General features: G+C 45.8%; 1 protein-coding gene across 1 annotated transcript; it reads left to right on the top strand.

The window, feature by feature from the left end:
* Nucleotides 1-3,458: 3,458 nt before the first annotated feature.
* Nucleotides 3,459-4,041, top strand: LOC310751562 (mediator of RNA polymerase II transcription subunit 22-like). Its single transcript, XM_083590831.1, has one exon. It carries the CDS (start codon nt 3,478-3,480, stop codon nt 4,024-4,026), a length of 549 nt encoding a protein of 182 aa, XP_083446957.1. The 5' UTR covers nt 3,459-3,477; the 3' UTR covers nt 4,027-4,041.
* Nucleotides 4,042-22,190: the final 18,149 nt, after the last annotated feature.

Here is a 22,190-nt window from a genome sequence, read left to right as displayed (position 1 = left end):
AACTAGGGGCTTGTCCAATTAGCTCAGGCTAGTTAATGCAATTACGGACACCAACTTGATTACATTGCAACCCCCAAGAGCGTCCTATTAGCACATCTAAATGCGTTTGCTAGCTGGCTTCAGTCGGAAGGCAGTCACCGGAAAACAAGCTCAGCAAGACGGGGAGATCCTCTCGCTCCTGGGAGCTGGAACGTTTCCAACCAGAGACACCAACTTTTCTTTTAACAAGCCATGGAGCTATGCATGGAAAGCTGCCTTATAGCAAGCCAGAGGACTGGTCCTCTCAGCTCGGTATTAGACTTGAATGGCAGCAGTTCTCCAGCATTGCAGACTGAAATCTTTTCCCAGGCCTACATGGAGATGCCGGAGATTGAGCCTGGAACTTTCTGCATCCAGGGCAGATGCTCTTCTGCTGAGTTAGGGTCCTTCTAAAATAAAGTAAGATTCCAGTTGTTGTAAATAAAAAATATGCCCTTTTCCCTTATGGGGTATCCAAGAGCCCATATAGAGTCCTTACATAGGTTCCCTATTGGTAGGAGAAAATAACAGAGGCCAACCAGAGAATATTGAGAAGCAAAGCAGCTAGTAAGCCTGATCTTTATTGATCTGTTGCAACAGGGTGCTCCCCTCACATGCAGGAAAGGAGGAGGAACCCAGAACAATAGCGTGCAAGGCCTTATATAGACAATTTAAATTCCCTGCCCTGGAGCTCAAGACCACCCCCCAGATACATCATACCTACATCACAGAAAAGGTGGTCTAAAACAGAAATGTGAGTGACTTGTTTATCTCGTCTGACAGGTTACCTGTTTAATGGTCACTTGATTGGATACCCTGGGGAGCTTGGCCAGTCTTTTGTAATGATAAATACTTAGAAATGATAAATACTTAGTTCCTGGGCCATGTCACAGGCTCACCCTATTCAAACACAGACATACCCTTAAGACAGGATTTGTGAAGGAAAAGACAATGGGGAGGCTTTTTAATTTTCCTTTGACCTTGCAGAGAAAACATTTGCTCAGTTTGGGAGTCAAAATAGTTTCATTGGGAATCAAAAACGGTTTCAGGTCGGTCTTCCTGTGCTGATCTATGTACGTGCTTGGTTGGTACACTTATGAACATTTAACATATATCTAATACGTCAAAATTCCTATCACAGCTCTCACATGGAAGTTGGAGCAAACTTGTTTTCTCCTGCTCTGGAGGGTAGACACTCAAGCCAATGGCTTCAAGTTACAAGAGAGGAGACTTTGACTAAACATCAGGAAGAACTTTCAGACAGCAAGAGCTGTTCAGCAATGGAACAGACTTCCTTGGAAGGTGGTGGACTCTCCTTCCTTGGAGGTTTCCAAGGAGAGGTTGGGTGGTTGGGTGGCCATCTGTCATGGATGCTTTAGCTGAGATTCCTGCATTGAAGTGGGTTGGACTAGATGACCCTTGGGGTCCCTTCCAACTCTACGATTCTATTATTCCAGCTCAGTGCTGTCTACACTTGACTGGCAGTGGCTTCTCCACGGCTTCAGGCAGGCGACATTCCCAGATCTACCTGGAGATAGTGGGGATTGAAACTGGGACATCCTGCATGCAAAAAAAGGGGGGGGGGACTGGAAGGTTGTTTGTTGCACACCAGCGAAAAATCCGCTTTAATTAACTAACTGGTCTGTATGTGATTGATCTGCAGAATAGCAACAATCTGAAACATCCTTCATTCAGTGTATCTGAAGAAGTGTACATGCACATGAAAGCTTATACCCAGAACAAACCAACTAAGTCTCTAAGGTGCTACTGGACAATTTTCTTATTTTATTTATCCTTCATTTTGACTCACTTAAGATCAGGGCATAATATCTACAAAGGCTGATAGGTTGTTTTTTTTTGCTCTCTCCTAGCTGGAAATGTAAAGTGGTCAAAAGAGCCTGTCTGGCACTCTCCATTTGTTTTTGTTTTTTTACTTTTCATTTCAAAGGAACCAGGAGATAAGAGGCACTGCACTCTTACTATCTCAGCAGCCTGTCAGGAGAAAGCAGGGAGATAAAAGGTATTCAATCATGTTCTCCTGACCTTAGTCTGCTACTAATTGTGATGCTTTAGGCAACACCTGGTCTTAGCGGAACCCCAAAATTTAGATTATAATGTCTATAACTTTACTTGTGGTACCTCAGCCCTGCGATGTCTGGGGCCCACTCCTTTAGACTTCTGCCCTAAAGTCCGCTCCTGATGATGTCATTACTTCTTATGTGCCAGAATCCAACTTGACTGGAAAGAAGTACAGATTATCAAAATTCCAACACACCCCACCAGGCATGTAAACCAGTAAACCCTATCCCAAAACCCAGACAGCATTTCCTTGGGGTTCTGGCAGTACCAACACCCAAGGGGAAAACCAATCCCTTAAAGTAGTAAACCGCTCCCACTCTGTCCACCCAGCCTGAGCCAGGAGATCTCAGTCTGCACTCTGGATGTGCCCAGAATCCCAAGTATGAAGAGCTAAAGGACCAGTCTCTGCTTCTGGGGTCTCACACACTAAAAATGAATTATTATTTTTTGAGCAGCATAAGACTGGATAGCTTAGCTGGCTAGAGTATGGCGCTGATAAATGCCAAGGTTGCAGGTTCAATCCTTGTATGGGACAGCTGCATATTCCTGCATTGCAGGGCTTGGGCTAGATGATCCTCAGGGTCCCTTTCGATTCTACAATTCTAACACCTGCATGCTGTTCCCAATCCTTTTCACTCCTGTTTACTGGACAGCTTTCTTTTTCCCTTTTTCCTTTCCCCCGCCCCATGGTTTGGACGTAGCCAATGAAGGAGGACTTATTCACAAGAGTAAAAGGAAAAATGGCCGCCTGTCTTCAAGAGGATTACATGTATTGAGTAAGCGAAAGTTATAAGAATTCTAAGGTCCCAAATATAAAATAAACATTCATAAATGTACAAGGCAAACACATAAGTATATAAACCATGTGTCTGTAATAGTACAGGAGAGCAATCCTGAAGTCATTTTGATTCTGCCAGTGACCTTAAATGTTCCTCTGCAGTGAGGAAGGAAATGGGAAAGTCTCCTTATTGTCTCTTTACTCAAATCCTGTCTTGAGGGTGTATTTGTGTATGAATAGGGTGAGCCTGTGACCTGGATTCAGGAACTAAGCATTTAGCATCTCAAAAGGCATGGCCGGCATGCCCAGGTGGAGCAATCAGTGACGACTGTCAGCTATCTTGATAAACAGGATTTCTGTTGTAGACTGCTTCCTTGTGATGTATTTCTGTTGGGGACCGCCTCCTCCTGTGATGTATGTATGATGTTTGGGGAGTGGTGGTCTTGAGCTACAGGACGGGCAATTTCAAAAGTATATATAAGGGCTTGCACACCATTGTTCAGGGAACCTACTCAAGGACTCTATATGGGCTCTTGGATACCCCATAAGTGAAAAGGAGCATTTTTTTCTATAACACTTAAGATTGTCTCCTTGCTACCACAATGTCGCAGCAGCGTGTGCTCCCCCAGAGCAAGGAAACCTTCCTTCAGTCTTACAACAAGAGGCTGAAAGATGACATCAAGTCGGTCATGGATAACTTCAGAGAGATAATCAAAACTGCAAAGATTGAGGAAGAAACACAAGTTTCTCGGGCAACCCAAGGCGAGCAGGACAACTATGAGATGCATGTCAGAGCTGCAAATATTGTTCGGGCTGGTGAGTCTCTTATGAAGCTTGTCTCTGACCTAAAACAGTTCCTGATCCTCAATGACTTCCCTTCCATCAATGAAGCCATCAACAATGGGAACCAGCAGTTGCGCAGCCTTCAGGAGGAATGTGACAAGAAACTTATTGCCCTGCGTGATCAGATCTCCATTGACCTCTATGTGCTGGAAGAAGAATATTACTCTTCCGGCTACAGTCTGTGTGACAGCAACAACCTCCTGCTGTGTGAGGCATATAGGAGACAGGAGCCAACCATGTCCTCTCCAGGCCTAGCCATGCCTCTGGAGGCTGCCATGTATGGAGCAGACCTGATGGAGCATGCCTGAAAAGGGAGCCCCTGCAATTCTCCAGAGTTTTGTGGCATTTTGACAGTTGAACGGTCTGGTGGTGCCAGTTTGCCTGAATACTCGATTGCAACATGCTTGTGGCGATGTTAAAAGTAGGATTTTGTGGGGGAGTGTTAATTGTAAAAATGTATATTCCTCTAACTGTTAACAAATTATTTGAATAAAGTCAATTTTTATACATACAAAAAAACCCCAAACAATTTCCAACACAGCTGCAAACTGAGGAAGACCCCAGCTTTAAAAGGCAGGATCACGTTTAGCGTTTGGGGCTTCCTTCGCTCGATGATCACCTTGCCAACTCGGATCCTACCCTGCTCCGCCTTGCTAAGCTGCCCAGGCGTGGCCCGCTTCACCTCCACCCTCCCGGCCCACATCCGGCCTTCGCCCTTATTTCTTGTTCCGGAGAGTCCTTGCTACCGATCGTTGGGTTTTTTTAATGCAGGGGGATTTTGGAGAGGTCGCTTGCGCCGACTCTGCGCTCTCAGCTTGGCTAGAAGAGCCATGCAAGGTAAGCTGGTTTTCCCCACCCCCTGCTGACACCCCAATGCAATACAGTGGTACCTCGGGTTAAGTACTTAATTCTTTCCGGAGGTCCGTTCTTAACCTGTAACTGTTCTTAACCTGAAGCACCACTTTAGCTAATGGGGCCTGCCGCTGCCGCCGCGCGATTTCTGTTCTCATCCTGAAGCAAAGTTCTTAACCTGAAGCACTATTTCTGGGTTAGCGGAGTCTGTAAACTGAAGCGTATGTAACCCGAGGTACCATTGTATCTTTGAGCTTTTTTTGGGGGGGGTGTCTTTCTTCCCCGAATTGTGCGCCACGGGACGCAGCAGTGCACATCGTGCGCCTTATGGATTAGGAAGGTGGATTTGTCAGACTGTTGCTCCATCTGGTCCAGTATTGTCCACACTGACTGGCAGCAGCAGCGCTCCCCGGGGTTCCAGGCGGGGGTCTTCTCCCTGCCCTACCCGGAGATGCCGGCGATTTCTGCATGCCAGGCAGGCGGCCTAGCGCTCTGGGTGCTCGGTTTGGAGACGGGTAGTTTGAAAAAGCGCGCCAGGCTTGTACAGTAGAGGGCGGAGGCAGGCAAGGACATCGGATGAAGAGGATCTTGGATTTGCCGAGCCTGCAAGTCGCGGTTTTGCGGCTGGATCCAGGCCCTGTTTACTCCCGCCTATCGATCCCGGCGGGATTTATCACTCCTCCGGAATAGGGCGCCATCGATCGGGTTGGGATATTTGTAAGACGCGTCAGAGCTCGTGATCGATTTCGCTCCTGGAGAAATTGCTGTCTAGAGTTGCACTGCAGCCTCCTGGAGATTTGGGGCTGTCTAGGGTGGTGGCAGCTGCCTTTGGAAGATCTGTACAGAGTGGCGATATTTATTATGTTTTTTTTAGGGAGGCCTGTATGCCGTTTAATAAAAACAAACTTTGTAAGCGGGTTAACATAGATGAAATAAAATAGCCATTAAAAAGCATTAAAAAGAGACCTTTGAGAACAGTGTATCATAATTATCGAATTACAGATCAAATAAACAGATTTGAGAAACAAATATGCACAATGCAAGCACTGTAAGCTATAAAGGCATTGGGGTTATTATGATTCGCACCAGATCGAGGGCTACTTTCCTTTAAGCTTGTCTGGAAGTTACCGTGCAGTAACTGCCTATTTCCACTGAAGGATAAACACTGTATTTGCTCAGATACACTCATTTCCTATGCTGCAGGGCTGACGATTGCTGGTACCCAAAATAGTTCCCAGGATTTAGCCTCCGTTAGTTCAGATGAAACCCCCTGGCTGACCTGCACAGGGCCATTTTCCCCAGTACAGTAGCTGGGAAGCTAATTTATTCACCGCCACCCAGGACGGAAATTCCATAAGGACTAGAAACCTCAGTCGTTGTTTTTAAAGTCACATAGTTTAATCAGAGTATTTTTAATCAACCAACAATTGTTTACAAGCCAGCACATTGACGCTACAAGACAAGACCTGTGGGGGTGCCCCTGCAGAGGCAGAGATTATTTGGTTTGCTTGAGAGAATGCAGGGAGGAGGGAGGGGCTGGTTGTCTTCGAAGTTGTGGTAATATTATTAGTAATATTAGCCAAGGTGATTGCAAATGATTAGTGGCCAGTTACTGGGACGCGGGTGGCGCTGTGGGTTAAACCACAGAGCCTAGGACTTGCCGATCAGAAGGTCGGCGGTTCAAATCCCCACAACGGGGTGAGCTCCCGTTGCTCAGTCCCTGCTCCTGCCAACCTAGCAGTTCGAAAGCACATCAAAGTTCAAGTAGATAAATAGGTACCACTCCAGCGGGAAGGTAAACGGCGTTTCCGTGCACTGCTCTGGTTCGCCAGAAGTGGCTTAATCATGCTGGCCACATAACCCGGAAGCTGTACGCCGGCTCCCTCGGCCAGTAAAGCGAGATGAGCGCCGCAACCCCAGAGTCGGCCACGACTGGACCTAATGGTCAGGGGTCCCTTTACCTTTTTACTGGTTAGTCAATGGCTACTTTGAGTAGAACCAACACTGAACACCCCTTATAGTTTTTGTTAGCCCACACTAACTGTTTTTGTGAGGTGGGGGCACCCATATGCTTCTGTATTATTCCTTGGCTCTGGGCCTCCGGTGGGAGATTCTCCTCGCTTTGCAGTATCAAGATGGCTGGCATCCTGCGGAATGCGCCAGGCGGACCTTGACAATATTTTGATGTTTTCTCCTTCCCGAGTAAAAATACCCATCTGCGTGAGCAGATTGGCAAAGGGGGTTTGGGGTTTCGCAGAGCATGTGTTCTGGAGCAGGGCTGTGTCCCAGAGGGGGCTGCAGAAGAGATGGCTTGCCTTAATTTTCTCTGTCACATGAAGTGCTTTTTCAGAAGAGCTGCGGATCTGCACGCAATGAACCAGCCGGCTACTTGTGTCGTTCCTGAACTGTGGAGGGTATTGTTGCGACAACCAAAGTTCAGTCTTTCCTTTGGAATAACATCACAGCCAAAGTTGTTCATATCAGTTGCTCTGATGCTGCATATTTAAATTAGCACACTTGTGGAGAGGGGGGCTGTATTTTGGCCAAAGAAAGAGAAGAAAAGACAGTGAAAAAATGCATTTTCATTGGAGCGAGCCTGGTCCAAATCTGTGTGCATTGCTGTTTCAGTAGCATTTCTGCCAATGATAATTTTAATGTCTCTCACTTGCTTTATGAGCTCTCTGTATTGAGCACTGCAGTCTCACATGATTAGGAAGCTGCCTTGTATGGAGTCGGGACTGTTGGCCCATCGTGCTCAGATTGTCGACTCTGACTGGCAGCAGCTTCCCAAGGTTGCAGGCAAGCATAATTCCTGGTCCTAGCAATTATTGCATGCAGAAGGTCCCAGGTTCAAAGCAGATCCTTTGCCACTGAGTTAGCAGCCCTTGAAACAGGAAGCTTTTTTATACTGAATCAGACTATTGGTCCACCTGGCACAGTGTTACTACACTGGCTGGCAGCAGCTGCCACAGGTTTCACATCGGATATTCTCAGCCCTACCTGGAGGGAGATGCTGGGGATTGAATCTGAGACCTTCTGCCTGCCTGTTCTCTGCCACTGAGTTACACCTAGTTCCCGATTATAGCACAGCGCACCATGTATCTTTATACATCAGCAGTGTAGAATTTTTTTGGCTCCATGTGTCAGGACTTCAAAGCTCACAGCAGGCAGCAAGATGCTGATAATGGGAAGAGATTTTTTTTTTTGCTTCCTTTCAAAGGAAAGAGCCTCTTCATTTTCAGCTTTTTGCTGTCTGCCCTGTGTGGTTGAACTGAGCAGTTTCAGATGCGCAGGAGAGCGCTCTTGCACACCCAGAACCAGCAGGATCATCGTCCTGTCACATCAGCCAGTGGGGGTGGGAGACAATGCGCTGGATCCTTAGTGCGGGGTTTCAGCCTCAAACAAGAGCACAGGGGTTGCTTTAAAGTCCTTTGCCCAAAGCATGCTGCAAATCAGGTTGTGCTAATCCTTTCAGCGACTGACTAGGGGTCAGCAGGTAGGGGAGCAGAGGTTGTGAATGGGCGCAGCTCATGAAATAGTCAGGTCCTGTTTTTCAATTATATTTGCATTGCTTCTTTCAATTTCTCATATTGTGTTTGATCATTAGTTTATTGTGTCTCAGATTGTTTTCTATGGGATTTGAATGTTTATGCCACAAAATGCAGTGTAGGAAAGGAAGCGGTACAAATGCAATTAAAAACTATGTGGCGTCTAGCGCAGTAAATCAGAGGCTACAACAGGGAGAGGAAAACCATTAAGTGATTTGCCGAGGCCCTCAGCAATTTTAAAGTGGCGGGGAAGATTGGGAACCACTGATGGAGGCCTTTAAGTTCTGGGCCTCTACAGTCAAACCTCGGTTCCCGAACGCCGAAAGTAGCTGCTCCGGTTTTTTAACAATTTTTGGAAGCCGAATGTGCTGTGCGCCTTCCGTTTTGAGTTTCCCTATTGTATCAAGGCTTCCGCTTTTGGTTGTCGGAATGTTTCGGAAGTCGAACGGTCTTCCGGAATGGATTACGTTTGACAACCGAGTTTTGACTGTACTACTGTACTACCCAGTATAGGGTAGAGGTGGGGAACCTGGGGGTGGGGGTAGGGGTCAAATATTTTCGGAGTCTGACCAACACCAGGCCAGAGCAGGTCATGTGATAACCACCTGGCTTCTGCAAAAGCTTCTTGAGATCATCTGTTCTTGTGGGCCTGAGCAGGTTTTGGGGTGCTCCACATAGCAGCCCATCTTTGGACTCAAATGGACTCCACAAATGAGAGAGAGAGAGAGAGAGAGAGAGACAATGTGTGTGTGTGTGTGTGTGTGTGTGTAGATAGATAGATATAGATATAGATATAGATATAGATGATAGGATAAAAACCAGGCACAACCATTTTCCCCCTGATTATTTTATTAACATGCTAAAAGTCAGTCCACAAAGCAGCTTCTGTCAGTGCCCCGTGGTGACGCTGATTGCCATTTGCAGAGGGGCCCCTTAGAGGTTTTCCGCAACCAGAGTAGGGGTGGTGGAGCGGCTTGCCAGTGCTCGAGAGTTATGTGGCAGCCATCTTTGTAGCGGGTTCTGGCCCAACAGCAGGCTGGCCCTGAAGCAGAGGGCGTGTGGATCTCGCCAAGGACAGTCCTTTCCCGTTGGTGGGATTGCGGGCCCTTGTCATTGGGCTGTAGGTTTAGCTCAGGGCTTGGTAATAGGGAAATGAGACCCGCTGGAATTTAAAATTGGTGATGGTTTAAGGATTTGCCCCTTCCCTCTCCCCGTCTTGTGGGAGCAGATCTGTTTCAGTTTTCTGTAGCCCAGGCTGCGTTATGCACCATAGATTTAAAGCACATTGCTTTCCTCAAATAATCATGGGAATTGTAGTTAGCTGTCCCCCCCAAGCTACAATTCCCAGCACCCTTAAACTACAGTTCCCAGGATACTTGGGGGGCGTAGTGTGTGCGTTTAAATGTATGGTGAATATGCAGCAACAGTTTTAATTCAGCTATCTGGACCAGTAAATTTCCATTCTTAGTTCAGATCTTTTACTCCCTTCTCACTACTTCTGAGTCTTAGCAAATGGCTCTGAATTAGTAGCTGTTGTGGTAATGGTTTAAGGAATCCATGAAGGGTGTTTTTGTTTTTTGTTTTGTCACGTCTGCAGGAATTGAGTATATTCTGGGGGGAACAGATATAGTATGCAAGAGATCAGATGCCTATTAAGTCTATTAGAATTTTGGAGAACACTCAGGTAGCACAAAGCTCGATGGAATTTGCTCTCTTGGCAGATTCTTTCACCGGCTTGCAGCTGACCTCTGGCAGATCATATCTTAATTGCGTATGTTAAAATTCTCTAGGTTTTTGTGAGGATAATATGGAGAAGGGGAGAGCCGTGTTAAGCCACCTTGAGCTCTCTGGAGGAACAGGTGGGATAAATATGCAATAATATTTTAAAAATGAGAGATTTAAAACCTGACAAGTTTGGCTATCTCAGTATTGATGATTTTGAAATCTGAACATTTGCTCTTAAGGATTTCACATGAGGTTGTGTTTTGCACACTGGGGTGGGGGTGGGGAGAGACTTGTGGATTGTGTCTCAGTGGTGGCGTTCATGCCATTAATGTTTGGATCTAATACTATGGTGTTCAGTTTCGGAGCACAAAACCTATAAATAACCTATCTTTTCCCCCTATGAATGTTCTCAGAATGGCTTTTTAATTTGCCATTTCTAATAGGAATTGCTTTCCTGATCCCAAATATATGTGGAACGCCCTCTCATCAGATGCCAAACATACATGACTTTTAGAAGACATCCGAAGGCAGCCCTGTACATGGAAGTTTTAAATGTTTTATGGTGTTTTTATATTTTGCTGGAAGCCACCCAGAGTCAGATGGGTAGCATATAAATAAAAAACTATTATTATAATTATATATCTATATATCTCTATATATTGGAGGGGGTGGGGGAAGAGCAGCTATAAGGCTTTTCATTTTATTTACTAGCAAACAAACCCTGAATTGGGCAGTGGGCAAGTCTGACCTGACCCGCCAAACCACAGTGGGGGGTAGCAGCAGGCTAATTTTTCAAAGTGCAGACATTTTTTAAAAACGCATTAAAATATTACAAGTCTAGCAATGGCTATCTTCTCTACCTCTGTTCCAAGGCTGGCCTGCCCCCTTCTCTTCCTTGCCTCTCCCCACCCCGCCCACTGCAATCTAGCGCTTTCTCAATGGCTTTCAGTGAAGGGACGTTGGCTACGCGGCTATCATCATGGCTATTGGAAAGTGGGAGCGCCCTCCCGTGGGTGAGTGGCACGTGAGCTTGAGGGTAGCCCCCTGTTTTGTTTGTTACCCCCCCCTCCCCAAACTCCGGAGAGGGTCCAAGCCCCACCCTTGCTTTGAATATATTACAGTACGTGCAAAAAAATAAATATCACTAGCCCCACCTAATATGGGTAGGATAAGGGGACGTTAGGGTAAGGCAGGCTGTGTGTCGTGGCGAAGGGGTGGGGGGTGACATGGGAGACGGGAGAGGTGGGTTTGGTGCCGCTGCAGCTGCTGCCGTTCAGGGACTGGGGTCCTTTTTCCGTTTCTGGAAGCGCCGGAACTTCCCCTGGATGGCGAGGGCGGCCTTCTCCGTCTCGGGCGCATTCAGGTCAATGTCTACTTCCTCTTCTTCTGCTTCTACCACCTTCTTGGCACTCCCCGCTTTGTCTGTGTGGAGAATCAAGAGGTGCACGCATTGAACACAGAGTAGGGAATGGCACCGTAGCGGACATTTGCACAAAAGTGATCGAGAGGGTGGAGCGACTCTGCTGCAAGGGAAGGTTGCAGCGTTTCGGACTTCTTAGCTCAGAGAAAAGGCAAATAAGCAGCAACATGATAGAAGTTTATAAAGTTATTCCAGGCAAGGAGAAAGTGGATATAGGGTTTTTCTTCCTCCCTTATTGTTGTTGGCCACTCTGGGCCTGGCTTCGGCTGGGGAGGGCAGGATATTCTCCTGGTATGCCCCACGGAGGACCTTAAGGTCCATAAATAGCAACACCCTAGAGGTCCCGGGCCCTAAGGAAGTTAGATTAGCCTCAACCAGAGCCAGGGCCTTTTCAACACTGGCTCCGGCTTGGGCCCTGCAGGATCTGATTCTTTCCGCAGGGCCTGTAAGACAGAGTTGTTCCACCTGGCCTTTGGCTTAGAATCAATTTGATTCCCCCCCCTTTCCCCCCTTCTCCTGTGATGAGACTGCATTTTAATGTTTTAATTGTTTTAATGCTGTATTTTAATCTTGTTTTTTAAGTTGTATTTCAATCAACTTGTTTTTATTATTGGTCGTGAGCCGCCCTGAGCCCGGTCTTGGCTGGGGAGGGCAGGGTATAAATAAATTTACTATTATTATTATTATTATTGTTATTATTATTGAATTTATGGACATCCAAGAAAACGGATGGTTCAGGCAGATAAAAGAATAAACCAGGTGAGGGGAGCCGATGGGTCTCAAACCCTCAATGAGTTAGGGGCTTCCCCTGCACGCGAAGACAGGTTCTGGAGAGTTGAGTGGACAAGACCAATAGTGGGTCCAGAAGGCAGTTTCTGAACATGCTGTAGAGGGAAGTGAGGGCAGGTGGGACTCGTCACCTGGGAAAGTAGCTCATCTAGGGGGAGGAAAACTTTCATCCTAAACCTTCACTGCCTTGCGGCTGTACTAATCCGTGAGGAAGGCTTTGGGAGTAAACACTGAGCAGGACATCTTTGGGAAAAGAGAAGGAGTAAACCCTAGACAAAAACAGAGTGGAGTCCCTAAGATGGTTGGCTGGCGCCTTGTACAGTGGTACCTCTGGTTACATACGCTTCAGGTTACAGACTGCTAACCCAGAAATAGTACCTCGGGTTAAGAACTTTGCTTCAGGATGAGAACAGAAATCGTGCTCCGGCGGCGCAGTGGCAGTGGGAGGCCCCATTAGCTAAAGTGGTGCTTCAGGTTAAGAACAGTTTCAGGTTAAGAACGGACCTCTGGAACAAATTAAGTACTTAACCCGAGGTACCACTGTATACCTCCTTCCGGCAACTCCTGCAGCCAAGCTAGTGCCAAATATCTTGCTCTTCTTTCCTTTGGACCATATCAGCGATGCTAAGAAGGGGGTCTTGTCTTCTGGGCAGCCCAGGACCTCCACACACACTGCCCAGACATGCGCCCCAGAGAGGTCATTTTGGTGCATCTAATGCAGCAAAAACCATGTAGAAGGCAGCAGTTATGAGTTACGGTCACAGCTGGCACTGTGGTTATCAAGCGGTTTTGTTGTAAGCCAGAAATCTCAGGAGATAAGCTATTTTTGGCTTACAACAGTTTGACTTGGCCCCCAGAGGTGTGCTCCATGGTCTTTCAAGACAAATGGATGCTAACAACCTTCTCGCTGGACTACAACTCCCATCAACGCTGAACATTGGTCATGCTGGCTGAGGCTGATGGGGATCGGAGTTCAACAACAGCTGGAGGTCACCACATTGGCGACCCCTGACATGACTGAAATGACCCTGTTCAGCACGGTATAACTCAGCAACTGTTGTTTGAAGGAGACAGAGGACCACGGCTTCTGTGTCCCCCGGCAGCAGACACCACTACAAAGAGGACTACAGATCCCTCAGCCAATCAGCCATTGGTTAGGTCAGCGTGTCAGACTGCAGCTCCCATTAACCCAACAAGTATGGCCCATTGGCTAGGGATGGAGGGAGCTACAGTCCTACAGAATATGAAGGACCACAGGTTATCCTGCCCCTGTTTCACAGGCCCAAACAATATAACAGTCATTTGCTAGCTACTAGGTAGTTTTGGTTCTTAAGAGCCAATAAACTCAGGATGCTGCCAGCCTTCACCCACATAAGCTGTCATGTTCAGTCTTCGCTCTGCCCCCATTTTTGATTATCCATCCCAACCACCCAAATTCTGCCCTGGATCTGCTCCTCCTCCCACTCCACAGGGTCAGTATATTTAAATCAAATCGACAGAGAGTGCCGAATTACCCAATAAACAGGCTTGGCACGTGCTTAGGGTGTCAGCTAAGAGCAGCAGTGAAAGAAAAAATTATTGAAGACTTTGACATTTGATATTTAAAAAAGCATCAAAGTCGTCATCTAGAAGTAGCTGCTTTAATTTCAGCATGCATCTCAGTTTTGTGAGATTTTGAAAAACAATTTTTTATTGTATGGTTCAGCATTGCTTTCATTTTGAATTACCTATGGAGGGAACCATATCTTTTCAGAGCTTAGGGCCTTAATCCACCCTGAATAGGCAGCTGCTGCTAGGCAAGAACCTTGGATGAGGGTATTGAATGTGATGCCCTCAGATATTGGTGGACTACAAATATTAATGAATGTTGAATGATGCAGGATTGAAATTAATTGGTTTCTAGCTGTAATGGTAATAAGATTATGAAAAAATGGTCCCTTTTTTCTTGGTAAACAATCAAGAGCATAAGATATAAAAATATAAGAGGATGGTTAGAAAATAAGGGGTTTAATTGTAATGCTGGGAGATAAGGATTTGCTGGATAAACAATTCGAACTGGAATACAATAAGGGGAGGTATGAGGAGGTCAGTGAAAGATGTTATTGAAAAATAAGTTTTGAATGTTATGTGTTTTTTTAATTATCTTTTCTTTTTAATTTTTTCTTTTTATTGTTTGTAAAAAATGGAAAATGCTAATAAAATATCTTATAAAAAAAAAGATATTGGTGGACTACAATTCCCATCATCCCTGACCACTGGCCATGCTGGCTGGGGTAATGGGAGTTAGCGTCCAGGAGGGCACCACATTGGTGTCCCCTGATTTAGGAGAACATGTACATGTGCCAATTGTCAGTTGTAAAAAATAAAATAACAATGTTATTATTTATATCCCGCCTATCTGGGTTTCCTCAGCCATTCTGGGTGGCTTCCAGCACATAAAAAATAAAATAAAAAAGCACTTTTTTAAAAAAGCATCCAAATGGGAAGCCAAAAAAGAATCAAGACACTTCAGGACATTTGAAGTAGCCATTTATGCCTGCCCTCCACCAGGGGTGCGGCCTGCCTGCGTTTTGAACTCGGGACATTGGTGCCAGAGCACAGTCTACTCTTTGAGTAGGCCCTGTGAGGGCGCTGACCTTCACGGCCTAGCCCTGCCCTAGAGGTGGGCAGGGCAGCATGGATATTGGGTTGCCTAGCAACCACAGGCAGAGAGCTGCAAGGGCAGAAAGCATCGCAGCCTCCAGGTTGCCTAGCAACCGTTAGCTGACGGGGCCTAAGTACCACTGCCTCTATTCCTCCCACCCTTTCTTCCTTTGGCGTTCTGTGAATGACAGCCCGCCTTACTCAGGCCACAATCACTGTCTAGAACGGGGACAAAGTGTGTGGAGGGTGGGTGTGGAAGTTGGAAGGGAGGTGTGTGCTCACACATTAACTTCCCCACGTTTGTATCTATCCCATTAGCTCCAAATGGCATGGCCAGTTGTTCGGGAGGATAGGAGTCTTAAGTCCAGCAACATCTAGAGGGTCACAGGTTCTTCTCCCTTCTAGTTGAACATAATTCCACCCCCCGCTATCAGTTGATAGAACCTTTTTTTTAAAAAAAATATCTTATATTCACAAATATAACTAAGTGGGGGGAGGGTAAGGACAATATATATAACATTTTTTTAAAAAAAGGAATGAAAGGGAGCTAATATATGAATAACAAAAAACCCACCATCATTTCATATTAAGGATTTTAGTATTATTATTAATTATAATAATAATAGATATTCACACTTCGGGCTGCTGTCAACTCTCAAGTAGAAAAAGGTCCCTGGTTCAATCCTCAGAATCTGCAGGTAGGACTGAGAGAACCATCTCTGAAACCCAGTCAGTTGCTGCCAGTCAGTGTGGACAATACAAAGCCAGGTGGGCTGATGTTTTCACTTCGTATAAAGCGTCTCCCTATGTTCCTGAGGTAATCCATGTTTGATTAAAAAGAGTGTGTGTGCATGTAGGAAAAACATTGTTTTGATTATGTTACCTGACCCAAAGCAAAGGCATGCGGTCAAGTTTAATAATGAAAAAATCAGTTGCAAGTTCTTAAGTTCTTATGGGCTGCTTAGTCATTAACTCTCTTGCCCTTAATTAAGTCTGAGAACATATTACAGGCTTAGCATGCATCTGGGTTGTTCTTTTTCTCAATTTGGATCAAAGCCAGTCTGGGTGGAAACACACCAGTATGCAATATTTCATTTTTTAAAAATGACAGGATCGATATGGATTTTGGCTCATGTTTTCTGTGCACTACTTCCAAACCAGCGATGGGAGAGCACTGAATTCAGAGTAAATGGAAGTGTGATGGAAAGGAAGACAACCCACTCCACCTGGAAAAGGTGAGGTCACTGAACACACTCTTGAGCTGGGGCATTGTTTATGTGGTTTTGTGTTACTAATTTTAATTTTTTGCATCTTTATTTTTAGATCTTACTACGCCATACATATGATTTCTGTTGAAATTATTCAGTTTGGTTGTGTGCTGCCTGATGTGCTTTATTTATTGTTCATGACTACTTTTGTTATGTCTGTTAATATGTAAACTTTTTTTACATGTTGTAAGCCGCCTAGATTTCCCAGTAGTGATGTATGGAAGTGAGAGCTGGACCATAAAGAAGGCTGATTGCTGAAGAATTGATGCTTTTGAATTATGGTGCTGGAGGAGACTCTTGAGAGTCCCATGGACTGCAAGAAGATCAAACCTCTCCATTTTTAAGGAAATGAGCCCTGAGTGCTCACTGGAAGGACAGATCCTGAAGCTGAGGCTCCAAGACTTTGGCCACCTCATGAGAAGAGAAGACTCCCTGGCAAAGACCCTGATGTTGGGAAAGATGGAGGGCACAAGACGAAGGGGACGACAGAGGGTGAGATGGTTGGACAGTGTTCTTGAAGCTACCAGCATGAGTTTGACCAAACTGTGGGAGGCAGTGGAAGACAGGAGTGCCTGGCGTGCTCTGGTCCATGGGGTCACGAAGAGTCGGACACGACTAAACGACTAAACAACAACAAAGCCACCTAGATCATGGTTTTAGCTATGGAAAGGTGGAAACAAATAAGATGATGATGATGATATACACAGGCCTCTAATGGAAATGAATTTCAAAAGGAAGCTGGATCTCTGTGGAAAGTTGGAGGGGAGATTTTTTGGGGGTGCAGATTTTGCCATCATTCCTTACTGCTATTCTTGCTGCCAAGTCGTAATTCCCCATCATGCAGGGAAGAAGAGCAGCGACGAGTTTCACACATACTCCTCCGACTCCTGCTCCCCACTCGAAATAAGATACAAAAGAGGGGTGCTTTCTCCCCCTCCTTGTTCTGATGTAACCCCCACCTCTCAAATTTTTGCAGAACATTCAGAATTTCAAATGTTGGAGCAACAATGTCCCAAACTTCCCGCTTCTCAGTACTGAGCTGCCTCTTCCTGCATCTGGCCCTTAAAGGAAATCTCCATGCTCCTGATGACACTTGCTCTACATTTTGCCAGACCTGACTGCCGGCCTGGAGCGAGAGATGGAGACCAGGGTTCAAATGCCGCACTCAGCCATGAAGCACCTTGCAGGATTGTTGTGCGGATGACATGGGAAGAGGGAGAACCACATGCAGCACCTTGAGTGCCCTGGAGAAAAGGTAGGAGCTGACAGAACCAACTCTCAAGCAACAAGCCAGTAGAGAAGGGGAAGGAGAGTTAATGGCAGCTGCTTCTTGGTCCTTATACCAAGACAGACGATTGGTCCATCTAGCTCAGCACTGACTGGCAGCAGCTCTCCAAAGTTTCAGAAAGGAGCCTTCTCCTGGGTCTACCTGATAATACGGGTGGTGTTTTGGGTTAAACCACAGAGCCTAGGACTTGCTGATCAGAAGGTCGGCGGTTCGAATCCCCGCAACGGAGTGATCTCCCGTTGCTCTGTCCCTGCTCCTGCCAACCTAGCAGTTCAAAAGCACATCAATGTGCAAGTAGAGAAATAGGTACCACTCTGGCGGGAAGGTAAACGGCGTTTCCGTGCGCTGCTCTGGTTCACCAGAAGCGGCTTAGTCATGGTGGCCACATGACCCGGAAGCTGTACGCCGGCTCCCTCGGCCAATAAAGCGAGATGAGGGCCACAACCCCAGAGTCGGCCACGACTGGACCTAATGGTCAGGGGTCCCTATACTTTACTAAAGCAGATGATCAGTTGCGGAACTGTGACCCTTCCCCAACAGGAGAAGCTGCCTTATACCGAGTCTATGTAGCTCAGTATTGTCTACTCTGACTGGCAACAGCTCTCTAGGGTTGCAAACGGGGCAATGATAAACTCTACACAGTGATGCCTGGGATTGATCCTGCGACCTTCTGCAAAGCAGATGTTCCGCCCCCAAGCGATCAAGGCCCTTCTCCTTTGCAGCCGAGTGTCTGGCAAGAGCATCCTAGAGGAATAAGCTGTCATGCTCAGCAAAGGGGATCTGTTAGCAGCTGCAGAGTGTCATTCTCCTCTGAGCCTTCCCTTCCTCTCCAGCACTCCGGGATGCCATTGCCTGCCCTTTTTTGTCCGCTCTCTCGTTACAGCAATTTGCCCAAGTGGCATTGAGTGCCCTCGGTCAGACCTTGTCGAGTCGCATTTCCATGGTTAGAGCAGCAGCAGCAGCTCCCTTTAATGAAGGCTTAATGGAGACTCATCAGAACAGAGGAAGCTGCCTTCTACAGAGTCTGTCTTATGGGTTGTCTCCTGTTATACACAGAGTAGGCCCATTCAGAATAATGAGGCTAAGGCCACATTCGCACCATACATTTAAAGCATTATCGTACCACTTCAAGCAGCCATGGCTTCTCCCCAAAATGCTGGGAGCTGTAGTTTGTTAGGGATGCAGAGGGGTGTTAGGAAACCCCAACTCTACTCACAGAACTACAATTCCCAAAATTATCTGGGAGTGGATGTTAAACCAGTCTGGGAATTGTAGCCCCGTGAGCAGAATGGGGGGTGTCTCCTAACAACTCTCAGCATCGTTAACTAATTATTCTACAGCTGTTTACATGTGTGGGGAGGGTTTTTTTTTAACTATTTACTTGTGTTTTCATCTTGTATTTTTATCCTGTGAACAGCCTTGAGATCTTGTGATGAAGGGCACTATATAAATCTAAACAACAACAACATTATTTGTGGGAAGCCATGACTGCTTTAAATGTATAAACAAACCAACCAACAAACCCCTGTTGCAAAATATGACTCAGCAAAATCGAAAGCAACACGATGGCCAGAAACAATTACAGTACAGAAAACTTTATGGAATAATGCAAAACATCAAAACTATCAGACTGAAGTCACGGTGCCAGACTTTACACGGCGGAACTACATAATCGCATGAGCACTGTTCTAGAGTACTTTTCATTTTCATGTACCGGTATATTATATCAATTCGAAAAAAGATTGGTTAATGAAGAAATTACACATCTTTCTACTTACGAGTGTTTGTTGAACTAAGTTGCTGATGAAGAACTGAATGAAATAGTAGTTGCTATCCGGAAACACTGTTTAGCCGAGTTCAGAGCTGGCCATCAGAATTGGACATTTGCCAATTATACAAACCTTTACAAGCTTGATCTCCGCAGGTCTGGCACTATGATTTATTCAAGGACTTTCAGAGACTTCAGTTTGATAGTTTTGATGTTTTGCACCATTCCATAAAGTTTTCTATACCGTAATTGTTTCTGGCCATCGTGTGGCTTTCGATTTTGCTGCTTTAAATGCATGGCATGAATATGGTCTAAGTGAGTCATGTCCATTATTTTCAGTGGCTCTGCTCAAAATTGGACTAATGTTTGATACCCAATGGGCTGCAGGACAACGTCGCCTTCGAGACCCAAATATCTCAGAGGCCCACCCTATACTAAACTACAATGGGACTCCCTCCCCCTGTACCGTAGAACACCATTCCTGTCCAGATACCATAAGTGCCCCACTATCTGTGCTCTCCGGAAACAACAGAAGACATTTTTTGTTCCTATAAACTTTCCCAGCTGGAGGTCTAGGTCTCTTCCATGGGTTTCTACTTGCTATTGTTTTCAGATTTATCTGCTGTTATTTTCCGCATTATTTAAAAAAACCAAAACTATTTTCCAGCTGTTTTTAATTGCATGTTTTGCATTGCCTTGAAACGTGTGTCTAAGGCGACATAAATAAATAGCCTTGGTTTTTCCCAGGATGGGGCTGCGTGGGGATGATGCCCCTGAGACTGGCAGAGAAGTTGGCAGCCTGGAACAAAGAGGAGGAGACGATGAAGAGTGTGTGTGTGTGTGTGTGTGTGTGTGTGTGCGCGCGCGCGCGCGCCAGCTGCTTTCACTCACCTTTTTCTTCCTGGCCTGGAATCTCACTGGGGGACGGTGACTCATTGGAGCTGAGCTGCAGAGAGACAGACAGAGAGAGAGAGAGAAAAGGGCATTAGAACGTACTGTATTTTCGGGCACATGGCCTCATTTGCCTCCAAGCTCCCTTGTCATTCAGACATCCCTGTGTGCGTGTTTGCCTGTCAACGTCACGCAAGGAGAAGCTTCCGGAATAGCTACCAGGGAAAGAGAGGAACTTTATATAGGGTGGGTGTCTCACAGGCACCGCTAGGGATGTGCTGACCTCTCTCTGTACATCTTTTGTTCCTCTTTGAAATGATTTAACCCTGAAACACTTTTCTGTTGTGCGCCAAGTTCGTCCCGATGAAAAATCCCAAACCTTTCTTCCTTGTATGGGATTTGCTTCAGCCCCTTGATCGTTTTGCCTCAGCCTGTTCTGCAAATGCGTGTAATATAAAAGTCCAGCAGGTGATCTACACCAGGCAAAGTCTCTTTGGGTGGTTTCGAAAGATGAGAATGTGAGAAGAGCTTGCTGGATCCGGCCCATGGCCCCCCGGGGTCCAGCATCCTGTACTCACAGTGGCCAACCAGAAGCCTGTGGGAAATTTGCAAGCAGGACCTGAGAACAAGAGCACTTTCTCATCCTGTGATTCCAGCAACTGGTATGCAGAAGCATTATTGCATCCAAGGCATAGCCAGCATGAATCTACCCAATCCTCTTCTAAAGCAAGCCATGTTGGCGGCCCTCATTGCCTCCTGCGGGAGCGAGTTCCATCGTTTAACTATTCACTTTGTGAAGAAGGACCTTCTCTTATTGGTCCCGAATTTTCCAATGTTCAGCTTCATTAGATGAAGCTGGAACAAGGAAGGTGCCCTCCGTGCTTTCGCTTCCTGCCATTTCCCCATTCCAAATCCTCTCCACACTCCACAGATAGTTGGATAAAAGTTATTTTAAGTGAAATTAAATTAAATGCTCGAAATAGTTTTCAGTTAAATCAGTTTTTAAAAAAAAAACAGTTATATTAAATGCCACTTTTAAAAATGTGATGTAGCTTAAATACAGGCAGCCCCGTATCTGGAAGTTTTTAATGTTTTATTATGTTTTGATATAATAACAACAACAGCAACAAATTTATTATTTACACCCCACCCATCTGACTGGGTTTCCCTAGCCACTCTGGGCGGCTCCCAACAGAATTATAAAATAAATAAAGTGATAAAACATCAAACGCTAAAAACTTCCCTAAACAGGGCTGCCTTCAGATGATTTCTAAAAGTCAGATAGTTGTTTATTTCCTTGACATCTGATGTGTGGGAGCCACTACTGAGAAGGCCCTCTGCCTGGTTCCCTGTAACTTGGCTTCTCTCAGTGAGGGAACCACCAGAAGGCCCTCCGAGCTGGACCTCAGTGTCTGGGCTGAACGAAGGAGGTGGAGATGCTCCTTCAGGTATACTGGGCCGAGGCTGTAAGCCGCCTAGAATGGCTGGGGAAACACAGCCAGATGGGCTGGGTATAATAATAATAATAATAATAATAATAATAATAATAAATTAAGTCTGAATTTGAATACTGATAAGCAAGTTAAATTATAAACCAAGGATCCAACTAAGTCCTCCTCAGAGCTGACTCGTTGAAATTTATGCGTCTAGGTTAGGCTCTGTAATCACACCTGTTTACTCTGCATCCATTGTGTTCACTACTGCTTTGGGTAGCGCCATTCACACAGCATTAGCCAAAATCCACATCTATCCTGTGTTTTTTCTTAAGAAATTGAATATTTTGATGCATTATCCCCAAGCCAGCTTCAATCTGAATGGATAAAAATAACGACTTAGCTGCATTTTAAGCAGATGTGTTCACAGCCTTAGTCATGTTCCCTAATTCCAATGGGTCTCAGTATGTCTAACATTGGAAACAGCCCCACGTGTTGAGAGCTGTAGCAAAGAATGAATACCCGTGGCTCCGTAAACCACGTGGTTATTTTCATTTCATCTCCTGGAGAAAAGTTGTTTTTCTCCACCAATTACCAGCTTTGCCTCTGAGAAAATCGGTCGGTACAGTACAGTCTGTTACTGATTATGGCCCTTGTCTTTAGGAAAATATATTTGTTAGTCTTTAAGACAGGGGTGGAGAACCTCCATAAATTGTTGGACCTCAACTCCCTTCATTCCTGATCATTGCTGGCTGGGGCCGATGGGAACTGGAGTCCCACAATGTCTGGAGGCCCACAGGTCCCCCACTGCTGCTTTGAGGTGATGTAATACTTTGCTGTTTTTTGT

The sequence above is a fragment of the Podarcis filfolensis genome, assembly GCF_964270895.1.
Source record: "Podarcis filfolensis genome assembly, chromosome: 16".
Classification (NCBI taxonomy): domain Eukaryota; kingdom Metazoa; phylum Chordata; class Lepidosauria; order Squamata; family Lacertidae; genus Podarcis; species Podarcis filfolensis.
The sequence above is the reverse complement of the archived record's forward strand: the minus strand, read 5'-3'. Positions and strand labels throughout refer to the sequence as shown.